Raw genomic sequence first — 19,039 nt, forward strand, 5'->3', positions numbered from 1 at the left:
TGTTGATTACAAGCAACAGTACTTTAAATAAGTAAATAGATAAGGAACTATTTGGATTCAAAAGGAATAATAAACAATCAAAGCTAGGCTTAAATCGCAATCAGTAACATGCATGACTTTTTTGAAAGATGTCATTCGATTCTACTTCGTTCGAGTACCTACTACACATTGCTAATTTTATAATAATTGCCAAAATTGCTTAGACTTCAAAGGAATCCGATGTACACAGAATGTGAATGCAGTCATCTTACGATTAGATTAGGAAGCTGTGTAAGAGACAAAGATAGGACGTCTTTCCATTAAAACCTTTAAGAATCCCAACTATTCATCTCCATATATTAACTATGATGATACCCAAACAAAATACTAAAAAAAAGATAATTCGACGCCTTATCGAACTGGACTAAGACCTTTAATTCCACCACTAATTTACCCTCGTAAAACTCATAATGCCCGTGTCAAAAGCATCTATCAAACGCCATCATAATCCGAGTAATATCCTTGAAAGCAGGTGATAAAAGAAAGTAGGCCGTGCTTAAAAGATTATGAGCCCGAAGTGTGAACCCTGGGTGACACCTGGGATTTGATTCCATTTGCTTATAAAATCAAACGCACAGGCGTTCCAGTATAAGCGAGCTTTCCTATAGGTATGCATAGTTTGGTAGATCACCAGTTCTGATTTGAACTAGTTTTCTGTGAGTTCGACTCTCCTGCGTTCGTCAAGCAAAAGGAATAGTACGAACTCAACGGCCTATTTTTTCTATTTACAGACAGTTTAACTTGATCTCTAGAATTCATAAAAGCCTTTAACCAAGCCAGTTCAGACTTATACCGGTTCTTTGGTTGGTTAAACTTTATGAATATACGATGCCTATACTTAGCTTTATGTGGGTAGTTGGGCAGTTCCCGGTTTAAGTAGTTACGATGTTGCCTTTATGTCTTGGGTTCGTAAATTGATCTTACAAGTTTTACGGGGTCACAGAAGGAGGTAAGTTAATTGAGTAGTTTGATCTAATTTGGCTTGTGTGTCAGCTCTGTCGTAAAAGGATGTATTGATTTTGTCGTTCTTATTTTTAGCTAAAATGTTCCATAACGAAACATATTTATTTTGAATATCTGTTGTTTGACTAGTTCGTAAGTAACAAACGGTAGGTTATTGTCAGCAATGTCAGCATCTAAAGTAACGGATCAGACTACACCTCAAAAGTATCTACTATTCTATTCTATTATTCTAGCTTAACAAAAAGATATGTATAAGTCCCTGTATGTAGAACAATGTTATTAGGCTGTGACAGATATACTTACCTACTTTAGGATGCGAACTGTAGCATATCTCTATTTGTAAAAGAATTACCGAATATAATACAGATTAAACAATAAAGTCGTATATGTTTTATATCTTTATTTATCAATAAACTAAACACGGCTGTGCGAATTAAGAGCCGTATACAACCCGCCATTGTTGTTGCATGTCCGTGTATAACTTTATTTTTATTATTAAATCAAGCTCTTAAATATTGATGATTGCGTGCGTGTAATTGCTCGCATAAACTCGTCGGCAAAGAAAGCCGGCACTCGTAAAATAATATTTACTATAAAACGTAACGGTACATACACTACACACACACACACACACACACACACTACGGTACACTAGCTTTTGCTCAGGCTTCGTTCGCGTAAGAACTCATTAATCGCACTTTTACACTTCAACCCTTATTTTATCTACTTGGGGGTTTGATCTAGCTCTAGCTAGATAATGAATTATATTTATCTTGTGCAATATAATAGAATAGAATAGTTTTTATTAGTAAACATGAGTAAACAGAAACACACAGACAATAGACATAATTACATAAAAAGAACATAGTGAAAATAAAGTGTCACGAAAAATAGATTATATTTTTTATTTAGATACAGTTGTTTCAATTACTACATGTACCTATTCATCATCATCATTGGCCTTTACATCCTTTTCAGATGTTTATTACAGCTGCTGTGTATTCCGAGAGTCGCATCTTTTCTTGTGACTGAACAAACCGGTGCGGACCCTGCACTGCTTCCCACAACGGTCACAAGTAAATTTGGCGTTAGCTGGAGGTGCCGGTTGTTGTCTCTTTAGACGACGCTCCTTAAGTTTTTCAAACCACTGATCGTCGTGATTTGTTCTACCTTTGCGTAGTAAGTGACGCCATTCCAGTCTGTCCAATGCCAGGAGTTCCCAGTTTTTTTGGCTCAATTCCAAAGTCCTTCATGTCACGCTTGCATGAGTCCTAAACATGTACGTATTATTAGGTATTAAATCTAGGTATCTATTATTGCTTAAAAAAGAAAAAAATTGGAACTTATACATTAGACATCCATACGTTTACTTCATTCTTAGTCCATCTTTACTTTGTAAACAGCCCTGAAAAATAACCTAATCATTTTCCAATTTCACGGTAGAATCGGTTGTTTACACTGTTTACAGTATAAAGAACCTATTGTTTACGCATTGTTCCCTGAGAAAAGCACCTAGTTCTCGGCTTTTAAAGCGGCGGCGTAGCGATTTTGGCGGATCATTAGCGTTATCGATTGAGCACACGCAATTAGTTGGGCGATTGGTCGGCCGATCGGGTGGCTCGAACATGATTGATGCGATTTTGGTTCATTAGTGCACGCACCCTGGGCAGGGCAGGGCATATTCTTGATGTATAAAAAAGTCATACGCTCAAGGAAACAAGTCTTATTGTGATTCTTAAAACCACATTATTATAAGCACTAGTTTTTGCCTGCATCTTTCTCCTGATAATGATGATGGTTGATAAAAACTATCCTGTGTTGCCCCGAAGGGGCACAAACTATCTCCATACTAAAATTCATCTAAATCAGTTCAGCGGTTCAAACGTGAAATGGTAACAGACAATCAGACGGAGTTCCATTTACATTTATGCTCCTAAGGTCCAAGGTCCTACCTATAGTACCTATTCAGTTCGATGTAATATAAACCATGTTCAATTAGAACAGAGTCGCTTTTGCTTTGTTTCGTTCAATTTCCAAACAACGCAAAATCAACTGTATTCCCTACTATTTAGGTTCAAATTTCAGTTGCAAATTTTGGATGTTTCGTTTGTATAGCTGGGTCTTAGGAGGTTATAATATTAGTAGGGATCTTAAGGTGACAGTTATACAGTAGGGCCTTAGCCCATCCACCATCCTAATGGTAGGTTTTTTATCATCTGTCATCATGCCTGTCACGTTCTAACAAAGTGCGAAAGTGAAGCATGACATGACAAGTGATAAATATGCGACCATGATATCGCCGCTGGTTAGTTTAGCGGTTGTTTTGGTAAGCGGGGGGAACACGGGGATTATCGGGAACGCCCAAGATGGTGTTCCAGAGTAAGATAACGATAACGAGGTACGCTATCAGTGGGATGAAATTTATTAAGCTTAATAGCGTGTAATTTTCATAACGGGTTGGGCTTTGGAATAAAATATATCGGTAACAACCAGTGATCGTTAATTTTCCAGCAATTTTGGTGCAGCATTGTTGGTTAAAAGCATCTGTATGCCCTACTCTAGATGGAATAGATAATTAGGGTTAATAACAGTAATATTAACCTTAACCAATCCTCTCCCTAGAAAAAAATTGTAGAAAATCCTTTATTTTTACTATGCTGCACCAAAATTGCTGGAAAATTAACGATCACTGGTAACAACTTACGACATAAGATACTACGACACGATAATAGTTCCAAATTAAATTCTTTTACTTTTCTTCTTGCACCATTTTTATTAGATCTCTGTTTAGGCCTATGGTTGACTGGTAGAGAATGCCTTTAGGCATTAAGTCCGCCATTGGTAGATTTTATTTGTATTATTTGCAATAAAGTTTAAATAAATAATATACTAAATAACAGACACAATACAACACATGTTGTATGTTGTGTGCTGTAGCATTTCTTAACCTGGGCGAAATCAATTTGTCATATGTAGTGATGTAAAAACCTATTAAACATATGATATACTAGCTGTTGCCCGCGACTTCGTACGCGTGGATTTGTATATTGGTGGTTATATATTCTACATTAGCTTAGAACATTATGCAGCAAAATATTGCAGTAGGACGGTTAATCATTTGTTAATTATTAATATTATACAACGCATGAGAATTGTCTTTCACAACCTACGAAGTTTCTAGCCCCTAACTAAATAAAATTGTTCTCGACATAATCCGTCTCAAACCCCTTAGAAGATTTTCATGTCCTCTATTTACCTAACTACCTATTTACGAAGTTTGAAGTAAATAAAATTTTAACCCTATATAAACTTTCAACCCGTTTTAAACCATTTTAGGGGATGAATTTTAAAAAACGCTGAAATTACTTTTCTTGTATTCTAATAATATGCCTCTGTACAAAGATTCAAGCCCGTTCTCACAAAAATGTTTGAACTCCATACAAACTTTCAACCCCTTTTTCACCACCTTGAGATATAAATTTTCAAAAACGCTGAAATTATTTTTTTTCCGTTTTAAAATTAATACCTTTTTATGAAGTTTCAAGTTCCTAGCTTAAAATAAAATTTGTACCCTGTACAAACTTTCAACCCCTTTTTAAACCTGTTAGGGGATGAATTTTACAAAACGCTGAAATTACTTGTATTGTCTTCTAATAATATCCCCAAATACAAAGATTCAAGTCCCGCGCTCAAAAAAATTTTTGATATCCGTACAAAATTTCAACCCCTTTCTCGTCACCTTAGGGGATGAATTTGTGTTTAAATTTAATATCTTTTTGCAAATTTTCAAGTTCCTACCTTAAAATAAAATTTGCACCCCAAGACGAACTTTTATGCCCTTTTTAAATCCCTTAGGGGTTGAATTTCCAAAAACGTTGCAATTACTTTATTTTGTAATCGGCTATTATGCCTTTCTAAGAAGTTTCAAAGCATTTGTTATGGATTCAAACTTTCAACCCCTTTTTAACCCTGTTAGGGGATGAATTTTACAAAACGCTGAAATTACTTGTATTGTCTTCTAATAATATCCCCAAATACAAAGATTCAAGTCCCGCGCTCGAAAAAATGTTTGATATCCATACAAACTTTCAATCCTTTTTTCACCACCTTAGGGGATGAATTTTCAAAAACGCTGAAATTAGTTTTCTTGTATTTAAATTTAATATCTATTTGCAAAGTTTCAAGTTCCTAGCTTAAAATGAAATTTGCACCCCAAGACGAACTTTCATCCCCTTTTTAACCCCCTTAGGGGTTGAATTTCCAAAAACGTCGCAATTACTTTATTTTGTAATCGGCTATTATGCCTTTCTAAGAAGTTTCAAAGCATTTGTAATGGATTCAATCTTTCAACCCCTTTTTAACCCTGTTAGGGGATGAATTTTCAAAAACGCTGAAATTACTTTTCTTGTCTTATAATAATATCCCCATATACAAAGTTTCAAGTCCCACACTCACAAAAATATTTGATCTCCATACAAACTTTCAACCCCTTTTTCACCACCTTGGGGGATGAATTTTCAAAAACGCTGAAATTAGTTTTCTTGTTTTTTAATATAATACATTTTTACAAAGTTTCAAATTCCTAGCTTAAAATAAAACTTGTACCCCATACAACCTTTCATCCCCTTTTTAACCCCCTTAGGGGTTGAATTTTTCAAAATCGCTTCTTATCTCTTGTACACTTTATAAATGCAACCTAGTGTGCAAATTTCAACTTTCTAGCTTTTGTAGTTTCGGCTCTGCGTTGATGAATCAGTCAGTCAGTCAGTCAGTCAGTCAGGACACTTGCATTTATATATATAGATTAAAAGGAATTTTAACTACTTAGAACGAAGGGCCTGTTTGCACATAGATTAGTGCTTAGTGCGAGTTCATACACATCTTTTACTTGCGTTTAGTTGCATGTGTACTCGCACTAAACACTAATTAATGTGTAAACAGGCCTATAGGTTGTAATATGGACATTTTAGTTTTATGAGCGACATAGTTACATTTTGATAACCAACCGTGTTAATGCAGCAATACAACTTTTTCCATTTTCGGGTTTGGATTATGGTACTGATATACAGTGCCAACCACTTAAATAGCCTCACCTATATATTGTGAGTATTATAATTATACGTGATTATTTTTATCAATATATCTTAAATTTGAATTGTACGCCCTGACGTTTATCGAACGACACATTAACAAGTACGAACTTGTCTGCGCGCGAAACGTTGTGGACGCAAGAGCTAATACGGGACGTCCACATGAATAGCCTCAGTGTAACATAATCGTCCAAACCGTGCATTTAAGTTTCGCTTTCAAATTTATTTTATTATGATTAGATAATACAGATGGCATTATATTAAGTACCTGCAGTAACGCGATAAACACAGTGTTTTTGTGACTATGGGACGTGGTAAAAACTTACAAGTTTAGAAATTGAAAAGGTTAATTTTTATTTAACTCTAAAATTATCCCATCGTGAGATAGCTAAAAAAATAGGTAGCAGCCCTAAAGTTATTAATAATTATGTTAAAAATAAGGAAAATTGCGGCCACCTGTATAAAGGACGCACAAAATTTGCCACTACGGATCGTGAACGTCGACTTATTTTACGCACTGCTCCAAATTCCACCAAGACCGCCAGGCAAATAGCTAGTGAAATAAATACTAGAGCATCTCTCTCTACAGTTCGACGGATTATTAGAACATCATCCCACCTCAAACGAAAAAAAAACATGAGTAAACTCCTTTGCGCGAACAACATGTGGCAGGTCGATTGTCTTTTGCTAAAAAGTACATGTGCTGGAAAACCGAGTGGCGAAATGTGATTTTTAGTGATGAGAAAAAGTTTAATCTAGATGGTCCAGATGGATTTAAATATTATTTTCATGACCTAAGGAAAGAACCGAAAGTACTATCACGTCATCATTCAACTCTCGGATCGGTGATGGTTTGGGGAGCAATTTCTTACTATGGTACTGTTGATTTAATTGTGGTAGACGGAAGACTAAATTCTGAAAAGTATTTAAATTTATTAAAAGAAACAAAAAGTAAGATCAGTAAAGTAATAGGTAGAAAAAAAAATGTTTTTTCAGCATGATAATGCTCCCATACACACGTCAGCCATAGTTACAAAGTGGTTTGAAGAAAACCAGATTGAAGTTCTAGATTGGCCATCCTTGTCCCCTGATCTGAACATCATGGAAAATGCCTGGGGTTGGCTTTCTCGGCAAGTTTATTACAACGGAAGACAGTTTAGTAATAAAGAAGAACTGATTCAAGCTATTTACACTGTTTGGGATTCTGTGGACGTTAATGACATACATTCTTTATATGAATCACTACCTAAACGTATTTTAGAATTAATAAGGTCTAATGGAAGGTATACGAAATATTAAACGAAAAAGTTTTAATAACTAAACAGTATCTTTTAGCATGTGAGGCTATTCAAGTGGAAGGGTCAATTATTTGTTTGACGTTATTTCTTAAAACTTTGATTAGATAACAATAAATATTTTATTTACTACTACAAGGCTTCTTGTTTTATTTCATATTTAATGTTTAATGTATATCTCCTTTTTATATTACTATGAGAAATATTAATTTTGGTGAGTGAGGCTATTCAAGTGGCTGGCACTGTAGTACCTAAGGTACTCCCGTTGAAATTTTCGGTTCTATTCTCTACGCTAAAAACAAAAACGGTTTGACTGCCGAGCTAAATTATGTTGAACTAAAATAGTGCCATAGCTAATTTGCGCTTGCAACACCAACATTAACTAATCGTCCCGTTACGCGTGTCCTGGTCACGCAAAATAAAATGGTAATTTAATTAACGTTGTTTTATTTTGGAACGCGACCGACGTCAAAACTGGTTGGGAGTGCGTGACATAAATATTTGAAGACTTTATTATATTCGCTCTCGGGAATTTTAGGATATTTTAAGTGTACTCTACAATAATTATTGCGTGCTGGGAATATTCTGTAACTAATATTATATCGCCAAACTTTCAACGATCAAAGACCTAACTAATTTAATATTTCCACTCTTTATTTAAAATGCCATTATACATGTCGCACTTATATCGGTGCATTCAACCACCAATAACGCTTTATAATATTACACCACGAAATATCTGCAAAACCACTACTGCACCTATTTCATAAAATGTCTCTTTTGTTTTAGTGGGCGGAATGTCCCGCGGCGGCGCCGCCGCCGGCAAGACGGCCACGGCGAAGCGCGTCCCGCCGCCCGCCGTGCCCGGCGACGCGTTCAGCCCGCAGCACCGCCACTCGGGCTCCTCTTTCGGCTCGCAGGGCTACGCGTCGTGCGAGGAGCAGCCCTACCCGCAGCCGCCTGACACGCCGTCCCACACACGAGGTGAGGAATGGGATTGAGTGTAGATGTAAGCGCATCCCGCCGCCCGCCGTACCTGGCAATGCGTTCAGCATCTACTTGGCACAGTAATTGTAAGGAATAATTTCGCAACATAATATTTCACCTACAACATTCACCTTAAGAGGCGTAACAATAACATTGTACATATATTGATAATATTGGTTATGGTACCTAAGCTAAGCCAAAATTATTTGACTATAGCGTTGTTCCCGAAAACCCGCAAGATATGATTTACTCTGTCTACAGAACTCCGTAGTTGCGAACATTACAAACAGATTACTCCCATAAAACGTGATAATGTGAACGTGAGAATAATACAAGACTTTTCCACAAAGCAAAACCTGGAATGAGACCGAAATTTCTAAAGCTTTTCGGGCCTTCGGGGTCCTAATTTGAAATTTTGCACTCGAGGGACGTTTTTGCCAAAACTGTCAGCCCCGCGGGCTTCCAATCATTCTGAGTCTAGCCCTTAATTGTGGCGGGCGTCCTAAAATACAGACGAGTAATGGTCATACTTTTCCCTTTTGTGATGGACGTGTTTTTTGGCTGTGTCCCTCGTGGTTGTAATTTTATGTGTTCTCAGTAGAGCTCGTCAAATAACAGGTCTGGAAAAAATGTAAAAGGGTTTACGGAATGCCGAAAACCATTGTATTTTGATGAATAATGTAATACGACCATGCATTCTATATATTTATATCTATTTACTCTGAATTTTAGTTTCGTTTTCGCTTATTTTTTCCACAGATCACACAATAATCAAAGTTTACCTATACTTATTACACTAATAGCCTCCCTTCGTTCTGTCGATTAATTTAAAAATAAGAATTACTCTTTACCAGTTGCTTAGCTTAATCACCGATGGTCAGAAAGTAATAAAGCAGTCAGTCTACCTGCTTTTCAGTGGCATAAACTCATCGGAACTCTTAAGCTACCTAAAACATTCACCAATTAATTCCCGGTTTTCTAATTCCAGATGACCACTCCGACTATGGCAGCACCGTATCTGGGGTCTCCGGCGTCTCGGGCGCCAGTGGGAGCCTGGGGAAGAGCCCCGCGGGCGGGGGCACGTTCACGTTTCCCCCGCCGTCGCAGCCCCTCACGCATAAGGCGGCGGTTTACTACCACCACCAGCTCGCGCTCAGCGACGACCAGGGTATCGACATGACGCAGGTAAGCTACTAAAACAATGCTTAAGATGGGTGACTCCGTGTGCGTAGTGCCTTCGTTCGGTACTGTCTGGGGCTCCAGTGGTTCTCTATTCTCAATATTTTGGCACTGTTGTTAGCGCCATGTTCACGGACTGACGAACTGCGAGCTAGTTGTTTATCAGCCCTCGTTCTGATTCAATTTTTGTTCAGTATTCTCACTTGGAACTCGATCAAGTGTACGACACAATCATTTTAATCACAGAATCAACTCGCGAGTTTGTCTCGACGCTAGTGATCCGTTTTAATACCTATATTTAATTTGTATGGACAAAGTTACTTGTCGATTTGTAAAATGTCAGATAATAGGATAATAATGTTAATCAGTTTAATCATCTTGAATTCACAAATATTGTATTATCATGCTGGCTTGGTCACCTGGAGAGGATGGGGGAGGATCGTCCTGTGAGAAGAGCGTAAGTGGGCACCCGGGCGGAAAACGTCCATCTGGGCGTCTCAGGTACCGCTGCATTGACGAATTCCAAAAAGACCTGTCCGCCCTCGGAATACCCAACTGGCGTGAAGTGGCGCAAATAGGGCAGAGTGGCGCTTTCTTGTGTCAGAGGCCAAAATCCTTTTTGGGTCACTGAGCCAGTGATGTATGTATGTATCATGTCACCAAACAGAATTTTGTCTCATTCCAGAGCCCCGGCCGCGACAGCCCAGGTTCTTCATCAGGTTCAGCCGGCTCCGGATCCAGGCACTCCTCAGCCTCACTGGACAGCGGACGCGCGTCAGGCCGCATGCCACACCACCACCACGCGGCTTGCCACTGTGGAGACACTGCTGACCGAGTTAGGGCTATGATCGCTCAGGGACTACCTGTAAGTATTAGCTGGCTTTGGATCCAGGCATTTTTCAGCGTCATCGGATATCGGATGCAGTCACACCAAGGGGCTATGCATAAATTACGTCATCTTTTTTTGACGATTTTCGACCTCCCCCCCCCCCCTCTAAAACCATCCAAAAATCATGCTTCGAATGACCCCGTTTCCTCCTCCGTCTTGCTACCATCATCCGATGTCCAGACGACCCCCCCCCCCCTAATTTGAAATGACGTAATTTATGAATAGCCCCCAAGACACAATAATGTTTCTTAGTTTTACCAAAATATTGGGGAAAGACACTTGAAGCTGTGATTCCGTTATAAATTCATACTATCTGAAGTCTCAATGGAAATAAAGCAGCCATAGCAGCCATAAAGGCCAAGTATTACCCGGAAGAATTTATCTAAAATTCAGTATGTCTCTAGGGTCAACATTTTGGGAACATAGTAAATAAACGAAGCCAATGGTCAGAAACTAATACTTATTACCAATCCCCTTTCAGGACCCCGACATCATCCACGCGTGGCTAGCAGACCTCCAGATGGAGGAATACGCGCGTCTCTTCATCGAAGCCGGCTACGACCTGCCCACGGTGACCAGGATGACCCCTGAGGACCTCACGGCGGTGGGCATCAAGAAACCGAACCACAGGAAGCGGTTAAAGGCAGAGCTCGCTAATCTGAATGTGCCGGATAACTTACCTGATTATATACCGGTAAGTGAGAGTCATGAAGTCATCATCATCTTAGAATTGTCCCTGCTTTTTGCTACGACTCTCTCTCTTTAAAATACATACTTTGCAATTACATACTCGCCACTAGATGGCGCTGAAATTAAAAATTAGTTTGACACTGAATGCAGTAAATATGTATTTTTAAGTAGGTTCCTACCTAGGCAATTGTCGACCATTTACAATTTCCCAGAAATGCCTGCCATCTGATAGAATAGCAGATAAAAATACCAACCACATTCCCCTTTTCTACGGATCGATACTTATCTGTCAAGAATCCGTTAAACTGCCCTTTAAGGAGATAATTATACGACGACGTTTTATCTAATTACCCGACTGTTATCTCATTATCTCACGTCTACACGTATGAACCGTTAGCTCCCATGCCTTGATCTGTCCTTGCCCTAATTTATATAGACTACTTAGCTTCACAACTAGAGAACAAATCAGATATTTTTATTTGTGGTTTTAACTAGTCACACCACTAATAAACAGAGATCGGACAAATTTGCGACATTGCTCGCAATAATGTGGACATGACTCCAAAATTGATTAAATAATTAATCATTTAATTAATTTTTTACCTGAGGTTTAATTTTGATTCCTAATCAATAAATAGCACTAAATTTCTTATAATGTAAATTTATTTAAAAAAATAATAAGTATGTTTTCCAAATTTTCTGAAGGTACTAATTTTTTTTATATCAAAAATATATTTAAGTGCTATTTATTGACTAGGGAACAAAATTAAATCTCAGGTAAAAAATTAATTAAAATAATTCTATGATTAATTATTTAATCAAATTTGGAGTCATGTCCACATTATTGCGAGCAATGACGCCAATCTGTCCGATCTCTGCTAATAAATTATCAACTTAAGAAGATAAAAATTAGCCGCGTAAGCTAAAGACGCCGGTTTTCTTCCGGCCTTGTAGTCACTTTTTTAGCATGGCATGTTACATGTACAGCTTGACAAAAAAGAGTAGAAATTAAAAAGTGGCAACACTGTAGTGTCGTCCCGTTTTCTTATACGTATTGGTTTGAAAGGGACGACACTACAGTGTTGCCACTTTTTAAGAGCCAACAGGAGCTAAGATTTAAATATTTTAGGTAAATATACCCGTCTTGCTAACGGAAGCGGCTCCTAAAACTAGTGCGATAAGGACAATGCGAAAAATCCTGCGTAAAAATCTCAAAAATCGAGGTTTCCTACTCGACTGTTTCCTCCTCCAAAACTTAACCAATAGTAACCAAATTTGGAAATCTAAATGATTATGACATTATCTGTGTCGGACCGTTTTGATTTTTTGACTGATTGATATCAGTTTTGAATAGCACGTCTCTCATTGCGGCATAGTCAATTAGGCCATTTTGGCCATTTTTGAAGGGCTCTAGCGCCTTAAAAAACAAAAATATCAAAAAAAGCAAAACGGTCCGACACAGATATTGATAATATTAATCTGTGTTGAAAAAATCATTGCTCTAGCTTCAAAACCCACGGAGGAAACAGTCGAGTACGTTTGTATGGAGAAATGACCACTCCTGTTGGCTCTTAATATCTACTCTTTTTTGCCAAGCTGTAATTTATTACTTATTGTTAGCTTCACTTGTTTTAAGGATTTGGTGCAATCACCTTTAAAAAGCTATAACTTAGGACTATCCGTTAAATCTAAATAAAGTGTGGTGTTGCCAGCGATCTGCAGCTGACAGCGCCCTCTTTTGGTCGTTCTTCGTAATGTTGAACGCTCGTAACAACCAAGCGTGTTTCTATTCCAGGGCTCTTTAGAAGAATGGTTGCGGCTGCTAAGACTAGAGGAGTACGGGCCAGCGCTCGTGGCGCAGGGGTATCGCACAGTTCATGACGTCACACAACTCGCTTGGGAGGTAAGGACATTTTAAAATTAAAAAATATTGATCCTATCCGTTATTTTGACATACCGTTGTTTATTAAAAACATACTTTATTTAACAAACATTTGCTAGGTTTGATCGATAAAAGGATATCTCATTCGTAACCAACAAGCCAGAATTAGTAAAAATATGTTCTCTGTTTTGTCTTGACTTGATTTACCATTAAAATTGTTCTGGCTCTTCCGCAACACCTAATAAGTATTGTAGATTATCCTCCTGCAACATATGCTTGACCGAAATTGTTGAATGATTTCAGGATCTTGAAGACATGGGCATAGTTCGTCTCGGGCACCAAAAGAAAATCCTCCTGGCCATCAAAAGAGTAAAAGATATTAGAGCGGGAAAAAGAAGCATCAGCACCCAAGGGTCCTTGGACTTCACCAGAATACAGCCCGGACAGGTCAGTACCATAGACAACTTTACTTTTTTAATGTGTTTGTAGTGATGTTTTAGAACTAGACTCTAATAGCTCCTTAACTTTTACGATGGCAGACGTTCTGTGGTAACTATTTAAATTTCAAAAATAGAACTAGAAGACTAACGTCCGCGTCAGCTTTTTTCTAAACGATCATAGAGATCATAGAGTTTTCTATTACTTACCTACTAGATAAAAAAACTTAAAAAGCATCACTTCAAATCAACTGTTTAATTATTGTTTTTTTACTTTTATAATTTTGAATTGTTTTATCTCACATTGACATTTTCATTTCATCCATCGCTCATCTTGATGATTGGCCCGAATTTACAAGAAATTAACAGAATTTTAAACTTTCTAATTAATATTTTTAATGCTTAATTTTTCTGACAATCTAATACTAACGACGCTTATTTTAACCTAAAGCGTTTTTATGTAGTTTCAGTTATTTATCAATTTAACCAAATTACTAAATGTGTTCTTTTTTGAGCGAAACAAAGCTTTAGCTGTTTAGCTCAATGTAAACCATATCTAGCACAAAAGCTGGAATTTTCCTTTGCTAAGCCAATAGATGTGGAGACATTATGGGAAAATACGTCCATTCGGACTCAATTGGCTCGGATCTTCAATGAAATATATATTATGACAAAATTACATTTTTCCCTATGCGTTCCAAACTGTCATTATCATTTCGCTTGGACTTCTAGAAGTCTATGTCCATCGCCATTTGTCGTCACTGGCTGGAAACAAAACGGCTCCGCGATTAAAAGTAAAACATTCAAATTTCGAACGTCAAAACTCGAATGTTGCTTTATTTAAAATCGCGGGGTTGTATTCAGCCAGTCCCACCATTCCGCTGCATCCTCCATACCACAGCCCGAAGCAGCATGTGAATGTTTTGTTTTCTTTTCTTTCAAACACCATACACCTTGGACATAATCGGCTAAAGGATTTATATCCGAGGGAGCTGCATTACCAGCCTTGGCAGACACATGAGCGGAGTTACCATAAACCTCCCGATCTTACCTTTGACGCCCTACCGACGCCCCTATGTGGCACTGATTTGGTCCCCATTCAGGTATGAGACAACCTCCTTTGGCACAAGTTTGTTCTCGATGCACCAGCACCCGGCTTTTACGTGCACCCGTTTATTTCTGTAATTGAGAACGCAGCGTTTTCGGTGTGTGCTACTGTGTGTTTTGTGTTTTATTCACACTAGTGAAACTAAGAGTTGTTAATTATTAATGAATAATACGTAGTATATTTAAAATGTATCTAATAGTATCTAATTATAGCTTGCTCGGTAACTAATATTTATTAAGCAAATAAAGCATGAATTTTAATTACAAAATATTTAATTATTATTGATTGACAATATTAACATCATATCATAAGTATGAGTACCAAAATATTGAAAAAATAGCATGTGAAATTAATACCTAAATGAACAGTAAAATCTAATTCAAAGTAATATTTTTATAACTAAATATTTTACTATTTATGTCGTCATGTATATACCAGATACCTACATGCAAATCGTCACATCACTAAGTCGTAATTTTAACTAACCGAAAACAAAAAATCTTCCAGATCCGTCACCCACGCGGGAAATCTCTAGAAAGTCTCGAAGACCCGTCGGAGCGGTCCTCGCACACGACATTCTCGCCTGAAGGCTTCTACTACGGCGCGGGGCAGTGGCGCCGCTCGTACGACGACGGAGATATCACGCCGACTAACGACAGCTACGAAGGCGGTGGAACCCTACCGCGCCCAAGGGGACTAGTCCGGCCGCGGCCCGTCGCCAAGATCGCGGCCACACCGGCGTACAGAGAAAAATCCCCCGACTACACGTACGACGAGATAGCGTACTCCGCGCGGCTCCAGCGCGTGGCGTACGGCGCGAGTCCGCACGTGGCCCGCAAGCCTCCCCCCGACCCGCCCAAACGCCAGTCCTCCCAGTACGCGCCGTTCTCCCGCTTCGGGCAGACGACGGTGGAGATCCACCCGGAGAAGAGCCTGCCGCTCAGCCTGCCGGCGTACCCGAGCTCGGACTCGCTGTCCGTGTCGCTGGACAGCACGGGGCTGCTGCCGCCGCCGCCCGCGCCCAACAGCCCGCCGCGCCGGTACGACGACGACAAGATCCGGACCGGATCCGATGCTAGCTTTAAGGTAAACGTTTAAACTACCCACTCTTCAAAATCGCTCACGACCTCACCGTTCTTCACAATAAATGAAACATTTCAAAGCATAAGATTTGATAAGTAATTTGACATTGTGACAAACCCTTCTTTTGGTCCCGTTGTCCAAAGATTTTTCTGAAGCACCAACGAGAACCTCTTTATAATAATTATAATTGAACTTTTGATTTAAACGTATCCTTTTATTCCACAGTCGAGTTCGAGTACAGAATCGGATAGCATTCCATTCGCGAACGAGAACGCGGGAACGATAAAGCAGAACCGCGGCCAAATCGCCGGCCGGCCGCACACGGTCGACTACGGCCGAACGGGCATCGGGCTTGCCAACCTCCCGCCACGAAACCCGGACATCAAGCCGAGCACCCCACACACCCTCCCGGAAAAAGACGAGGGAAAAAGCACAGAGCCCGTAGACGTACTCAACGATATTGGAAACATGTTGGCCAACCTCACGGACGAACTAGACGCCATGCTGGAAGAAGAGAAACGTCAAGGTCTCACAGACTCGTAAAAAAGCGCGGAATAGAGATGTGTCTAGAAACCGGTAAATTGTTTTTGCATTTACTAAAAATAAATTTAAAAATTGTGGGTTTCTAGATTTTCTTTATTCTAAACGTTTTTATAAAATATGAATTGAATTTTCATGAAAATCTAATTGGTTTTAAATTTAATTCCAAAGATATTTGCTATCGTGGTCAATGAAATAAATTGGGATTATTATTGTATGTCATCATCTGGACCTAAAAAAATACATAGTTCACATCAGCAATAATATAAGCAATCATAATTATGTATCATTTGAAACAAATACGAAAATTTATATTACTACAAAATCGCATCTTGCCAATAGGTACCTATATTAATTGTGTAAACAAATAATTCACACCTGCCTGTATTGCAATACAAATAATACTTTTCTATAAAAATATGATCGTTATACAAACTGTAAGCTATTACTACAAAATATGATCTATAAGTCTATAACACTGCGAAGTAATTGATCAAAATAGATTATTCATATTAATTTTCTTTAAGGCATGTTCGCCGGAGCATCTTTGTGTAAATAAAACTTATAAAAGTGATTAGTTTCCTCTCCTAATTTTTGTTTAAAATTGTGTGTTTATATTGTTCTTTATCATGTATTTAAATTAATTAACGATAGTTCCTTATTTAACATTTATAAATACATATATGTGTTTCCTTTCATTAAAAATTAGATATAGACGAATCCAAAAACAGATGAAAGTGTCTATTTTTGTAAATATTGTTTTACTTAAATTATGACATAATAGATACAAATATTATCCAGTAGCTAGATTTCCATGTACAATAAAATTGTAGAGTACTTGGGTATGATGTAGGATTCATTAGTTAGAATTTATACAAAATATTAGCACTAGTTATAGAGTGACATTAGGGGTTATTATTATGACAAAATGTATCATAGACATTCGTATAAAATAGCGATAGACCTCATAGTAATTGTATAACACAACCTCTGTATACATGGACATGCTCATTCGCTTCACACTTCTAAGTTATTTTATAAAACCTTTGGCTTTGGCAACACAGTCTCAGCTTTCGGTTTGGCAATCAAGCTCTATTGTTAAAAGAACTCCTAAACATGTTTCGTACGTTTGTATACAAAATTAAAATACTACCAAAAAAATATACGATCTCCTGTACTTTGTAACTTTCCCATGTCCACATAGAACGTGATATCTAGCGGCCATACAATAAAATAAATAGGTAATCGAAGGTAGTATTCACAACAATAGTGATGCGACAATGGCACCGGTTTATCGGTTATTGTGACCGCTGTCGCATCACTATTGCTGTCGATATAGTTGTTTAACACTGCCTTACCTATTAGATACTCGTGATACTAACATCGTGTACGTTTAAAACAAATAACTTTCATACTAAAACGTAGCGCAATATGAATAACGCATTAAGCTTAACTCTGTAAATATCTGTAATAGAAATCAGTGTTTCTACATTTATAATTCAGTCTTCTTTAATAACAGCTCGTATTTAGAAGTTTTGTATACCTGCCTATGATAAGATAGAAGTGTAACCCTTGTTTAGCCGTCACACTATTTGTTAATGTGGCCAGATAATAAGAAATCTTGGAAAACTATAACTAATAACATATTTGATGATAGAGAGGAATCTCGATTGTCTAAAGTACTATATTTGGTTATCTGAACCAACTCCATGTGATCATAGACATCAATATATGTTGCGATGCAGGAGTCGTCGATGCCCTGCATACATTTGGTTGGTATAGATAACGGATTCTACATTCTGTACCTTTATTATTATAAGTATCTTGTCTCTGGTCATTAGACAATGTGGTTTCGCTACTGAAAGTTTCATGGTTAAATCTGTAATATTTCGATCTTTTAATTTTTTCGTTTTAATTCTTCTTGATATTTGATGGTAAATTTTTGTTAAGGTACATCCACAGCACAGTTAACTTTTGTGGACTAAGTAAGTTACATAATGTCCCCGCGTTGCACAGTGTGTTGCTACACAAAACTTAACTGTGGTGTAGACTGTAGTGTAGATGCACTTTTAAGCAACTTTTTTCTCGTTTTTTGGGAATATAGTCATGAGTTGTTTTGCAAACTTTCAGTAGCTAAGCCATATTTTATTCAATAACTGGAAGGTGCTAGGCCTGTAACAGGAGTCATTTATTTTCGCAATTTATTTTCAACATGTTCTGAGTCGAACTAATCAAAATTAAACGAGTGACGGCAACTGAACGCCATGTTCTAACGAAGCAGCTTATTACATTCTTATTTATAGTTGAGTTCTTATTTGAATAAATATATTTGTAATATTCTATAATGTGTGTCTTCATTTACACTTTTTTTATTCCTTACAACAGTTTTCCCTGAAATTTTAGGCTCTACATATCATATTACAATTATGTACCTACATAAAGAAATTTCCTTTCATAGGTTTGACAAAAATAATGTGTTTAAATGCTTAGTTTTGTTATTTTTCATTTCGTGAAATCCGTTTTTATTACAAGCTTTTATTTACCTTGCCCTGTTAGGCTATGTTAGTTAGTTAGTGTGGGTCAAATCTTGGAAGCTAAATTTGACCTACCTCCCAATTTTCGATTGAGCTGAAATTATGCATACATATTACATATACATACATATGCAAATGTTGACATGGAGCTGATCTGATGATGGAGACAGGAGGTGGCCATGGGAACTCTGTGTTTGAAGTTGTTAGAATTGTCTTGATGAGTATTAGTTGCATGTGAAAAGAAAAGTACAGTCAGCGATAAAAGCACTTGTACCAGAAATGAGAATTTTGCCATAAAATTTAATAAAAATAATTTGATTTGA

General features: G+C 37.7%; 1 protein-coding gene across 4 annotated transcripts in view; it reads left to right on the plus strand.

Moving 5' to 3' along the window:
• The window catches only part of LOC134651187 (caskin-2), a 435,866-nt gene extending 419,573 nt beyond the window's left edge, over positions 1-16,293 (plus strand). For all 4 annotated transcript variants that reach the window (XM_063506233.1, XM_063506231.1, XM_063506234.1 and 1 more), the window contains 9 exons: positions 8,177-8,371; positions 9,363-9,559; positions 10,239-10,418; positions 10,924-11,136; positions 12,928-13,035; positions 13,318-13,461; positions 14,426-14,554; positions 15,067-15,645; positions 15,868-16,293. In XM_063506233.1, coding sequence (XP_063362303.1) covers positions 8,177-8,371; positions 9,363-9,559; positions 10,239-10,418; positions 10,924-11,136; positions 12,928-13,035; positions 13,318-13,461; positions 14,426-14,554; positions 15,067-15,645; positions 15,868-16,185 — 2,063 coding nt within the window. In that variant the 3' untranslated portion in view covers positions 16,186-16,293. The remainder of the gene's footprint in view (positions 1-8,176; positions 8,372-9,362; positions 9,560-10,238; positions 10,419-10,923; positions 11,137-12,927; positions 13,036-13,317; positions 13,462-14,425; positions 14,555-15,066; positions 15,646-15,867) is intronic.
• The last annotated feature ends 2,746 nt before the right edge of the window (positions 16,294-19,039 follow it).

This window comes from Cydia amplana, chromosome 9 (assembly GCF_948474715.1).
Source record: "Cydia amplana chromosome 9, ilCydAmpl1.1, whole genome shotgun sequence".
In the NCBI taxonomy this organism is placed as follows: Eukaryota; Metazoa; Arthropoda; class Insecta; order Lepidoptera; family Tortricidae; genus Cydia; species Cydia amplana.